General features: G+C 24.7%; 2 protein-coding genes across 5 annotated transcripts in view; both read right to left on the minus strand.

Moving 5' to 3' along the window:
* Positions 1–3,553, minus strand: part of LOC126904200 (spliceosome-associated protein CWC27 homolog) — a 7,340-nt gene extending 3,787 nt beyond the window's left edge. The window contains exons 1-5 of one of the 3 annotated variants that reach the window (XM_050682981.1): positions 3,342–3,553; positions 3,006–3,215; positions 2,488–2,688; positions 2,281–2,417; positions 1,437–1,628 (exon numbers count right to left, since the gene is read on the minus strand). In XM_050682981.1, the coding sequence (XP_050538938.1) occupies positions 1,437–1,628; positions 2,281–2,417; positions 2,488–2,688; positions 3,006–3,215; positions 3,342–3,404 (803 nt within the window). In that variant the 5' untranslated portion in view covers positions 3,405–3,553. The remainder of the gene's footprint in view (positions 1–1,436; positions 1,629–2,280; positions 2,418–2,487; positions 2,689–3,005; positions 3,216–3,341) is intronic. The other 2 variants (XM_050682980.1, XM_050682982.1) reach the window with 2 other exon arrangements.
* Positions 3,554–4,040: 487 nt separating this feature from the next.
* Positions 4,041–12,066, minus strand: LOC126905585 (ubiquitin-protein ligase E3C). 2 transcript variants are annotated; one of them, XM_050685431.1, is made up of 15 exons: positions 11,750–12,063; positions 11,060–11,269; positions 10,242–10,478; positions 9,615–9,793; positions 8,604–8,839; positions 7,904–8,118; positions 7,663–7,832; positions 7,246–7,505; positions 7,001–7,182; positions 6,381–6,585; positions 6,086–6,319; positions 5,781–6,025; positions 5,382–5,723; positions 5,060–5,317; positions 4,041–4,412 (listed from the first exon to the last, which is right to left on the minus strand). In XM_050685431.1, the coding sequence occupies exons 1-15, from the start codon at positions 11,867–11,869 to the stop codon at positions 4,245–4,247; spliced, it is 3,261 nt and encodes a 1,086-aa protein (XP_050541388.1). In that variant the 5' UTR covers positions 11,870–12,063; the 3' UTR covers positions 4,041–4,244. The 2 variants fall into 2 exon arrangements, with proteins under 2 accessions (XP_050541388.1, XP_050541390.1); XM_050685433.1 differs by lacking the exon at positions 4,041–4,412 and adding an exon at positions 4,490–4,761 and having other exon boundaries at positions 11,750–12,066.
* Positions 12,067–12,172: the final 106 nt, after the last annotated feature.

Genomic DNA, 12,172 nt, shown 5'->3' on the forward strand with positions numbered 1-12,172 from the left:
AAAAAAAAAATTTGACCTCTGGACTTTTCTTCGCGGCGAAAATGGCTACCGAATGCTATTTTCGTGTGATAATTCTCGATTTTATTATTCATATTATATTTAACTTTATAATGCTATAACTTATTGAAAAGTTTATGGATCCACACAATTTTGAGAAATAATTTTTTTCAATAAACCCTTTTTCATTCGACATACTTTATCTTAATCGAGATATTAAGGAACCAGCAAATCAAGTAGCTTTTGGAATAAAACACCAATTTTTTTAAAATTAAACACTATCTAAAGATTTGCATCGAAGCGTTTATTTTTGATAGTGATTTTAATCACTGTCAGATATCATTATACTTGATCCAACTATACCACGTCACAACTGTGCCGCGACCCCCCTGTGCTGGGTTTTTTTTGATTAATTATATAATTTATGATAGATAAATCACCTGTATAATTAAAAAAATATCAGATAACATGTCTCGGAAGAGAACAGAAGCTGGTGATCTGAACAGTACTAAATAGATAAAATTATATACATCTCTATATAAATAGTTTTTAATAATCCAATTTTTTTTTTTTATCAGATATGAGAGTTTAAACAAAGTTAGAATTTTTCAAAGTTTACTCTTTACTTATATCAAAAAATAGTTTTTACAACTTAATATTAAATAAAAACTAGACAAATAAAAAAAGTGCTCAAATTGTGAAAAAATTATAGTTTTGTATATTTTTATAATGCCTGTATCTTTTTCTTTATGGTGTCTTATGCCTTGCATACATAGATAATTTATAAAGCTATCACTATCTTTATAGACCTACTGCAAAATTTTACATTATTTTATTGATTGTAAATAAATTTTGAATGTTTCGATCAAAGTGTGGGATAACTAGATGATGAAGATAGGATAAGGAATGAACATATCGGAAGAAATTGGTAAAAGGCTCGCTGTATAGAGATCAGCTCTTAAAGATAAGATGAATGAATGGAGTGACTACAGAAGATACAATAAGGAACGGATTGTGGATAAGATAAGTGAAAATAGACTTAGATGGTTTGGTTATGTTATGAGTCAAGATGATTCAGAAGTTGTAATAACAGTTATGGAAATGAATGTTGAGGGAAGAAGAAGTAGAGGAAGACAAAAAAAGAGATGGAGGGATGTTATTGTATACGATATGAGGATGGCTGGTATGTACGTAAATGATGTGGGAGATAGTGTCAGGTGGAAGTTTAGGATAAGGGTTGCCGGACCCAAGTAGTTAGGATAAAGGCGAGGAAAAAGAAGACGAAGAACTGTAAATAAATTTTAGTGTTTCCAAGAATTTAACTATCCAAAAATACAAGGTATAATGTGTACCATTAATAAATTTATGTTTCATTACCTAACTAAGAACTAGTCTTGATACTAAAAACTTTTGATACTAAAAAGGTCATTGATAAAAACCTGTTTGGTTGCTCTTCAGATAAAATATCTTCTTGGAGTATATCTTTTGGAATAGCTGGCTCTGCACTAAGTTGTGGATCTTGAAGGAGATCATGAGTAGATTTGGAACGTCCACTAAATACTTTTACAACTTCATCCAGTTCTTCTTCATCTTCCTCAGCTTCTTCCCCAAAAGATAAAAGTTTAAAATTTCTAAAATATTCATACGATTTTATAAATTAAGTGTTCTTTCAAAGTATTACACAAGTTTAAATTGTGTTCAATCTTAACATTTTTATATAGACTATTCAATTATATCTAAAAAAAATTTACCGGTCAATTATTACTTCAATAATAATATAATAATTAAACAGCATAAAACTCCAATGTTCATTCTCTATAGTTTATATTATGATTTAAAATTTTTAAAAGTTAATAAAATAATATAGTTCTTAAAATCCAAAAATTATTTATAATCTAAAATTTAACTTTTTTTTTGTACTTTTAATTATTACAAAAAAAAAAAATAGTTAAAATAATATTTTTTGTGTGTTATAAAATTATCTTTATGTAAGTGTGGTCAGACTACTCATGTGACTGATTACANTTAATTTACTACCAATACCAATCTAAATTTTTAATCCCCTTTCTCCAAACAATTTTTGGAAATATACCACTGTATAAACCATTAAAGTCAGCGAGATTTTGTAAATAATTCTTAAAATTAGCAAATTTTAAAATGTTTTTTTTTACTTTTAAATTATTATAAAATTGTTTATTAAAATTATAGCTTAAGGTAAGAACATTCATATAGAAGCCTTTTTTGATAGTGATTTAATTACTTTCACTGGTTAATTCAACTTACTTAACACCAACTTTTTTTTTTTTTGATTCTTTGTCAGTTTTATCAACTTTTTTAGTAACTCTAGGCACAATATCAGAAAAAGGATTGTTTAAAACAACTGTTTTTAATATTTTTTGCTCATATAATGGTTTATCTTCCTGTAAATAAAAATTATAGTGACTTATTATTAAGTTTAATTTATTATTTGGCTATTTTATAAATCCTTACTTTATCTACAAGAATATCATTTAGCTTAGTTAAATTATAAATAGTATCTCCAGCAACTTTCCCAAAAATAGTATGCTTTGATTGAAGTTCTGGTGTGGACCCTAATGTAAAAAAAAATTGAGATCCATTATCATCCTTGCCAGCATTGGCCATTGCCACCAATCCACGACGATTAAATCGTAAACGTGAGTGTATTTCATCCTGTAATTTTGAAAATATTAGGATAGGATACTTAAGTCAACTATACTAACAAGCTAAATTATGTAGTTTTTCAAAAATCAATTAATTACTTATTTAGCATAAAATAGAAAATCTTATCTAAATAAGAGTTTTTTTTTAAAAATAAGCATATCATTTTAATAAAATTAAAATTATTGTTATCAAAAATTTTGTTAGTAAAAATATATTTTTATTTATTAAATAATTTTTTTAGGCTTAAATTTATTTTTACCTTTATATAAATGACTTAGCACAAGGACTAGTTTTTAAATAAATTATGAAAACATAATTTTTCTTACTTTGAATGGATGTCCATAAATAGATTCACCCCCAGCTCCAGTGCCAGTTGGGTCACCTCCTTGAGCAATAAAACCCTTTACAATCCTATGAAACAATATATTGTCATAGTAATTTTCAAGGCAAAGTTGAACAAAATTTCTACACGCTTTAGGAGCCTCTCTAGACCATAATTCTACTTCAATATCACCAAATGTAGTCTTTAGAACAACCTAGATAATAATTTGTTCAATATATGATTAATAAATAAAATATTATTTCATATACCTACAGCTACAATAAGAATTTAGAACATAAAATTATAATTTTAAATAACAAAAAAAATGTACACAATTTACATTGAAATAAATTGTGCATACTTTTCCGGAAGTTGGAGGCTCTTGAATATAAATATTACTCATTTTGATGAAAATTCGAAGTTCGAAATGTTATAAAGCAAAAATAATGCTAAATACATAAAATGTCTAATTTCATTGTGTTTATTTTCAGTTAAATTTAATATTGTTATTAAAAAAACTTTTATCAATAAAACTAAACGTTTAAAGTTGATATCAATGCACGTAATTATATTATGAGCCAAATAAGATATAACAGATAAGTTTTATCTTATCTGTGTCATTAGTAAAAACCACAATTTATAATCCACGTTTTATTTATAATCATGGTAATAACCATAGATCACGGAAAAATATAAAAAAGCTTTTATTGTCTACATCTGTAATTTAGATAAAAAAAAGTATATTTTGATAAAGGGTATCTTTTTAAAAATCTGTTATTTTCAAATATATCAATATTGAGTTGGATACTAATTTTCATGGTTAAAATCGTACAGAATTCAATATTAGTTTTAGAACTGAACAAGTCCTTTACATTAAGTTTTGAATCTTCGATACTAAATTTAAAAAATGACTTTGAATATTTTCAATAAAATATAAAATATTAATAAAATTAAGTATATAATATTTTAAATTTATTTGATAAAATATTATTTACTTTATGTACAATTACTATTGAATAATAAAGTATATAGAGAAACAAGTCTAGAATACCATTTAATATTAAAATGCTAAAATGTAACATTTAATAAAATATAGCATAATACATTTTTAGAATATTCAGAAAATAAATAAAAATTTTAAGTACTGAGTCTTCTTAAAATTTGTATACATTAAATTTATTACACATTAAATTTTATTTTTACAATAATTTTAACATCAACTTTTAATAAAATTAAATTTCCATTAACTGAGTTCAAAGCCGGCTCCAGATTGTATTGCATACAAAAGTTTATTTTTCAGTGTTTCATAATCTTTGAATACTGGCATTTTTAAAAGATTCATACAAGTGCTGGCAGTTGGTAAACGGTCAGAAGAGCTTACTTTTTGAATACAAAATGGTGGATATAATTCCTGCAATAATATAAAAGAATTAACGAAATATTTAATATATATCCTTAAATTAATAATCAAATTATTTGATAATTATAAAATAAGCCATATATTAAAAAAATATGTAGCAAAATTTCTTTTTTTATTGCTTTATCAGCCCATTAAGGGCCATAGCGGTCTTCCCCAAAGGAGGAGGTTTCTTAACCATTTATACTCTGGGACGGGTAGTTAGTTCGTCGCCGGAGAGAGGGGTGGCGACTCCAATTACCGAACTGATCTCTTGTTCGACAAATAAAGCCGCCCGTGACCGAGATTCGAACCCGAGGCAGTGCGCGTCATACACTGCTGCGTTAACAACTCGGCCACACCTCTGCAAAATTTCAAGATATATAATTTTTGCACTAAAAATAAAAGCAATATAATTTGTGAAAAAATTTTTAGAATGTAATTGCACTAATAAGTTGAAACTTTCAATTATATTATTTAATGAACTTTAATCTTCAAAGCAGACTTTAAATAAAAGCTTGAAAAAAAAATTTCAGGTAATTTTAGCTTAGGTGTCTTTCTCTAATTTCAGTAAATAATAAAAATAGTATAATGCTAAATACTAAACTTCTTTAACTTCATTAAACAACAAAGAAATTTTTTCAAAATAATATTTTACTTACTTTAAAACCTAAAAGGGGTGGACGAGAACAACTAGTTACAAATTTCAAAAGTTTTGTTTTTTGCTCATCAGTAAAATCATTCACAACTGACCAAAATAAATGTATGGTAGGATCTTCGGGTGTGTACCCTCCTACATAATTAGTATGTAACTTTAAATCTTCTATATCTACTGGAACTTCAGCACCAGATATCAAAACTTGAACTTCATGGTTACTAAACATATGCAGCCAATCTAATGGAATTACATTAGCTAACCCCTAAAATGAATTTTGATGTGTTAAAATAAATTTATAAATACATGTTTTATCAGTTATTTGTTACTTGTTTAAAAAAGTAACATTGTTTTCTTATTTGAACATTTAGTTTGTAATCAGCCATTAAATGAATATATTCTATACGATTTTGATTAGTTACAGTAATATTGGCACCATTCGGTTTCAAATCTTCAACACGAGTTTGACCAAACTCATCGATTACAATGGTAAAATCTAAACCAAGATCTACAACATCACCATCATAGTTTTTTAATGACAGTAGATTTCTGTACATCAAAGGATCTAGAGATGCTAAATGATGAACATCTACTTCAGTTTGACGGCCAATAATTTTTGACAAGAAAAATTCTGCTAAAGGTAATTCTACCAATAAGTTTTCGTACAGTGCCTAAAAATCAAAAGATTACCATATTTTTATTCTTATTTTTTTACTATTTCAACTAACTTTTCCTAGCATTCTCCCAATAAAAAAATAATGAGCAGCAAAATTTTGTTGAATCAAATGTACATATGGATTTGGATACAACATGTTGTCATTTGTCATTCGAAAAAATCCTCGATTAGGGTCAAAAGCAGTTTTAAGAAGCTCAGATAAAAATTCTCTTAATAAACCTCCACCATCTACCCCAGCTTCATCTAATCCAGCTGCACTTTTCATGTGTACTCGCAGTGTTTGTCTTATTTCTGGTTCTGAAATATTTTTAAGTATGATAAATAAAACACAAAATATTTTGTTAAAAACTCAATTACCATTTTCAATTGATAATTTTTCAAAAGCATCTTCATACAAATAATTTCTTCTTATAGTAATGTGAATATTTGGTCCAGCCATGAAATGAGCATCAGTATTTTGATATTGCATTTTATCATTTAATAACAGGCCTTGAAAAACTACAACTCTTTCTTCAAATGGTAAAACAAATGGTATTTCTCTCAAAACTGTTAAAATACGCACTTGACGTGTTGTTAAAGGAGGACCTTCATCTAAAGTAATGAAAGAAAAATTAAATTTTATATAAGAGTTTTTTTTTCAGTATTGAAATACCTAAATTGTCCATTGATATAACAGGAATTCCTCTAAAAGGTCTATAATTTAATCGGGACCTTCTAGAATACTGTACAAATTGCATATTAGATGGTTTATCATATGCAGAATTCATTGTCAAACGATTAGAAACCCAATGTCCTTCTGGGCAAAATCTACAACGTAAATCTCTTGAATGAAGTTGTCTTAATAAGACAACTGTTACCTAACAAAAATATGATCATTCATTATAAATATAGTTTTAACTATCTTAAAGCTCTTAGATTCATGAGAATCTAAATAATATCAAAATAAATTATAGCAATTTAAGCAAAAAGTTGTCTTAATTCATAAAAATTAATAGGAATTGTATGGAATACTAAATTTTAATTGTTTAACTATACTATTTTTTTTATAAAATTAAAAATTTAGGTCAAGTTGGAGTAAATATTTTCAATATTATATTATAATTAGGAAGAACATTTTTATATATCTAATAATGTTTATAAACTTTGTAGTGACTAAAATTAGAAAACATTTTTTCCATTATACACCTATTATATAATTTCAAGCAATATTATTATTTTTTCACTTACTCATTAAGTATACAAGTAAAACAAAATTATTATAGTATTGTTTACCCTTAATAAATGAGACCAAATTGAAGTTTGAGTATTGCGATTATTACATTTAGTTGTAATAATTGTAGGTCTTGTATCAGGATAAGCTAATTCTATTAGACCTAAAGCAACATCTTTCAAAATGGCTGTTATTGAAATAAGATCCGCTGCTGTGAATTTTAAAGGATTTTGAGTACCTTCCTCTATAAAAACCGTTTTATGATTTAATAAATGTTATACAATTTTTTTTTTTTTTTAATGAATACCAGAATTTTTTCTAACAGCTTTATTAAACTCTGCATCGTGAAGAGTAGATATTAAAGAACTAAATAATGAACAAAATGTTGCTAATAGTGGTACAATACGGTCAAAATCACCAGAAGCCAAATTTGTACCTCTTGATATAACAGTTACTAAGCTAGTTGTAACTAAACTAGGCCCAAAAAATGATTGCTGTTCAGTTGTCAAAATAGTTTTCCATAAATTTTGTAGAAACTCTGCTTTTAAAGCTAATGTGTACAACAATCTACAGGAATAAAAATTTATATTAAAAAAGAAAGATTGTACTTAATAGTGCTGTTTATAAAATGTTAATAATTAGTTATTATATCAAGGAAACTACTATACATTTTTTTTTTTTATAATTGTGTATTAAATATACACAAAATAATGTTTTTATTTACCTGTATTTATGAACAGCTAATTTATGCGACATAAGTAAATAATGGCATAGTTTGCATACAGGTTCAAGTAAAAACTGTATTGACGATGAAGAACAAGATTCACCAATGGAATCAACTATTCTATTTACTCTAAATGATTCATTTAAAAGATCTGAACACATTTTTAAAATCTGTCTGATGAATAAATTTATATTAAATAGGTAAAATAAAATATTAAATAAAGAGAATATTATGTTATTGCCTGAAGCTCATGCTCCAAGTAACCACAAAATGGTTTTTCTTCTTCATCTGATTCATCCTCTGAACTATCTTCTTGGTTTGCACTACTATGTTTCCAAGCTTTGTTCAAATAATCAATTACTGGAGGTTCTGCTAAACAACTAGTTAATGATGATAAAATATCCAAGTAGTTATTGATTGCATTTACTTCTCTTCCAGTTTTCAAGCACTTAATAACTGCAAATAATATATAATTTATTATTTTCAAATCACATTATACAGAGTACTTTGTCTAAGTATTTCAAGTTAAATAACTAGTGAATTTTGGTCAAATTATTTTTTTAAATAATGCATTTCATTAATTACACTATTAACATTGTTTTTATTCTAAAGTACTACAGTAGTTAAATTTTTATTTTAAGAATATATTTTTTATTATTTTATTAGTTGTTATCTAGGTGGACATAATGCCCATGCACTTGTCCTGTTTGTTCATTGTGTGCATATTATTTTATTAACATCAACATTAACAAGGCCAGCTTACATCAGGGTTATCTTAAAATTTAAAAGAAAAAAAAATTAAATCATTTATGGCACAAATTTTGAAGTTCACTTGAGTAAAAATTAATTGAAAAACATAATTTTTCATTAGAAGTAATTTCACTAGTTTAATCAAGCCTAGTATACTCTATATATGATGTATAATTACTCAAAATACTTACCAAATGAATACTTGTCAAAATAAGGTTCAAGAATTAATAAGGAATAAAATAAATTTGTGTTGGGTTGATATTGAATAGGAGAATTTGTAAGAAATATAACTAATTGTTTGAAATCTGGTCCAACATAATCAATTGTATTTTGCTCTTGTGATAAGTTAGGTAATATAAATTTATGGTTTATATCAGTAATTGGCCCTTTTAAAAATGTCCTCACAAAATGATCCATCACAGTTGAACTAAACAAAAATTTCAGAATTATTATTATTATTTATTTATTTTATAGGGCAGTCTTGGGCATTTTACTTTAAAAAGTAATAAAATTATAATTACTGGTTACTTATTTGAAAATATAAACAGTTACTTTACTTAACAAAAAAAATAATGTGTTACACCTCAAATTACTTTTTATATGTTAACAAAGACCAATACCTAAATTTTTGAGTATTATAAATCTATTAAGTATGTATAATATACTAATTATTTTTTTTTTTATTTATCAATCATGAAGTATTTTTTATGTTCATCCTTTAAACTTTATAAGGGTGTCAACTTTATTTTTTCAAATGACAACATACATAATTAACAATTTTATTTAATAGATAATGATACAATTAAGAAAATGACTGGTTAAAAAAACTTTTGGACAAGTATTTTGAAAGTTATTAAGACATTAAAATACTCACTGATGGTGAAACACAAATATTATTTTTATTAGCTATACTCTTACTCCAACCTAAGTATAAGATTCTCAAATATAAATAAAACAATGAATTAGAATAATTTAAGGACTATAATGACACTTGAATTATTTTTCAATAAAAATATTTTTATTCTATTTGGATGAATAATATTTTTTAGTAAGTAACACGTTAGTAACTTAAAATTACTTTATAAATTTAATTAAATTATGTGATTTTATTTTAGTAAAGTAATGACATTATAGTAACGAGTAATTTCCCAAAACTGTTAATAATTGAGATAAAGTTTCAAACAAATATCTTAATTAAGTACGTGTATTCATCCAAAAATGTCAAAGAACGAACAGAAAATGGTCGTTTGACAAATTCCAATATACTTCTGGCTAATGGAGGAGCTGGCGTATCTTCTACATCAAACAACGTAGGAATTTTTGTGTCAAGAATTTTACGTAAACTATCAAAATAGCATTTTTTCACCAAATACTGGAATAACTAAAAAATTAAGAATATATATATATATATATTTTTGTTTTAAAATTAAATTAACAAAGTGAAAGTTTTTCATTCAACTTAAAAATTCATCTACTTTTTTAACAAAAAATAGTTAATTTTAATATTCAAATGTTATATTCTTGTATAAAAATATTAACTTAATTACATAAAGAAAATCATAATATGTCTAAAAAATTAATTTAAATTTTTTTTCAAAAGAGAAAAGAATATATTTTTTATAACAATGAAAATAACTATTGATTTTGATGAACAATAAGTATTTTGTAGTTTCATGGAACACAGTTTATAAAAAAATGACACTGACAATAAAATCATGAATTATAAGTAAATTCTATTACTTAATTAAATTAGTTAAAAATTGTATTATGGAACTGAAAATGTCTTATTTTCTTAAATTCTTTATTATTACGTAACATAGGTTACTTACATCTCGCAAAGCAACTTGAGCATTATCACTACCAAGTAAATTTTTATAAGATTCAATTGAAGTTAATTCTTCAATTATTCTTAAAGAGGTTGCAAATGATTCCAAATTAGTTGAGTTTAATAAATCAATATTTAATGAAAGAATCCATTTTATATGCCAATACCATGAGTTATTTTTATCTAAACTTGATTTCAATAGTGATGAACTATTTCGTAATATATGCTGAGATAACCATAACTGGAAATATTAATTCAGTTTTATACTAATAGTTTATATTACTAATAACTATATGTTTTTTTATATTGATAAATGGTTTATACATTTTTTTTTGATAAACAAAATTTTAATAATGTTCAAATTATCTTAGGCACAATGACACTAACAAAATTTTTTTTTATAATTTTAATGTCAATTAATTATTCTAGTGTATTGATTTTAAAAGGAAATCGTTAAAATTAAAACAGTCTATTATGATGGTTAATTTGAAATTATAAAATTGAATAAAGAATTTTTTATGGGATCAAAAAATTGCATAAAATAAAATTATGCTATAACAAAAAAACAGAGTTAAAATAAATTACTTTTTACATAGTAAATGTCATTTTACTTTTCATATTGTTTATTATTATTATTATTTGTATATAACATACTCTTTTTTTATTTTATAATATAACTTTTTAAAAATTTATATCTTAGCAAAAAGAAACCAAACCTCAAAACATGTACAATAAGTTGTTTTATATTTTTGATAAAATTATATAGGCCTATTTATATAACATAGCATTTTACTTCATTAAATTAAAAACAACATAACTTACAAGTCTCTGTGAGTCAAATTCTTTACTATAAAAAAAAACAAAAATCTTCACAAGATCACTTAATAACTGCTCAGATGGCTGAGTTTTTTTTAATTCAGATACATGATTATCAAATAAAATTCGATAGCAATGTTTTATCTTTTTTCTCGTTAAATAACTTCGAACACATGATTGTACTTTAATAATACGTTGTTGTTCACGTCTTGCTTCCTAAAAAATAAAATATAAAGATTAACATAATTATCATAACTAATTATAATTTCAAAAGAAAAGTAATCTTATTATTTATTTAAAAGTGTTAATATACATTGATTATATTTATGTAATATTAAGTAAGCTTACTTAATAGTGAATGTCATTATGCATATCTTATCATAAACATAGAACTATGAGAGGCTTAGTCTCCCATGAAAAGTTAAGAATTATATAAAATCATTTTAAGGGTAGGAAAAAAAATTAATTTAACACCCTGAAAATGTTTTCTAGTTACATATATAAGTTTTAACAATGTATATGTGAGAAACATTAATATTTGATAATAAGAATTGTTTTTGAAATATTACAAAACAATAATTTATTTATGTTAAAGGTGTAATAAATACCTAATTTAACATATTAATTTGTTTTCGGAAAAATGTTTTTAGTATTAAATTAAAATTAAGTATATTGACAGCAATAACCATATCTTACTTCTCTTTTTTCCCTCTCATAGCGAGCTCTTTGAATTAAATTATTGACAGGCTCATGAATACTCGCACCTGCATAATTTTGTTCTGGTTTTCTTCGAAATTCACCTTCAAAACTGTACATTATGGTTTAAACTTTTGTAATTCTATTAGTTTTCATTATAATATGAATAAATATTTTTAATATGGTCCAGTTATCTATACTAATAAGAGTTTACAAAGAAAAAAATGTATTGGCTAGAGTAAAGATTAATACAGCAGATATTGTATAACAAAAAATTTTTCAAAAATTATAAATTTAAGTTAACTAAATAAGAGTAAAAAAAAAAATTATTAATTTTTATTAATAATTATTTTCACTATCATTTACCAATATGACTGGCCTTTTATCATATTGTAACTTAGATAAAAATCATGTGTGTGATTA

This window comes from Daktulosphaira vitifoliae, unplaced genomic scaffold (genome assembly GCF_025091365.1).
Source record: "Daktulosphaira vitifoliae isolate Bord-2020 unplaced genomic scaffold, ASM2509136v1 Scaffold_4, whole genome shotgun sequence".
In the NCBI taxonomy this organism is placed as follows: Eukaryota; Metazoa; Arthropoda; class Insecta; order Hemiptera; family Phylloxeridae; genus Daktulosphaira; species Daktulosphaira vitifoliae.

What these genes read in the sequence shown, in the direction of transcription:
- LOC126905585 (XM_050685431.1), bottom strand. Translation starts at nt 11,869, where the DNA reads ATGTACAGTTTTGAAGGTGAATTTCGAAGAAAACCAGAACAAAATTAT. An exon ending in AAAATTATCAATTGAAAATG is followed by an intron (nt 6,026 to 6,085) that starts GTAATTGAGTTT and finishes AAAATATTTCAG; the next exon opens with AACCAGAAATAAGACAAACA. An exon ending in TTGGGAGAATGCTAGGAAAA is followed by an intron (nt 5,724 to 5,780) that starts GTTAGTTGAAAT and finishes TTTGATTTTTAG; the next exon opens with GCACTGTACGAAAACTTATT.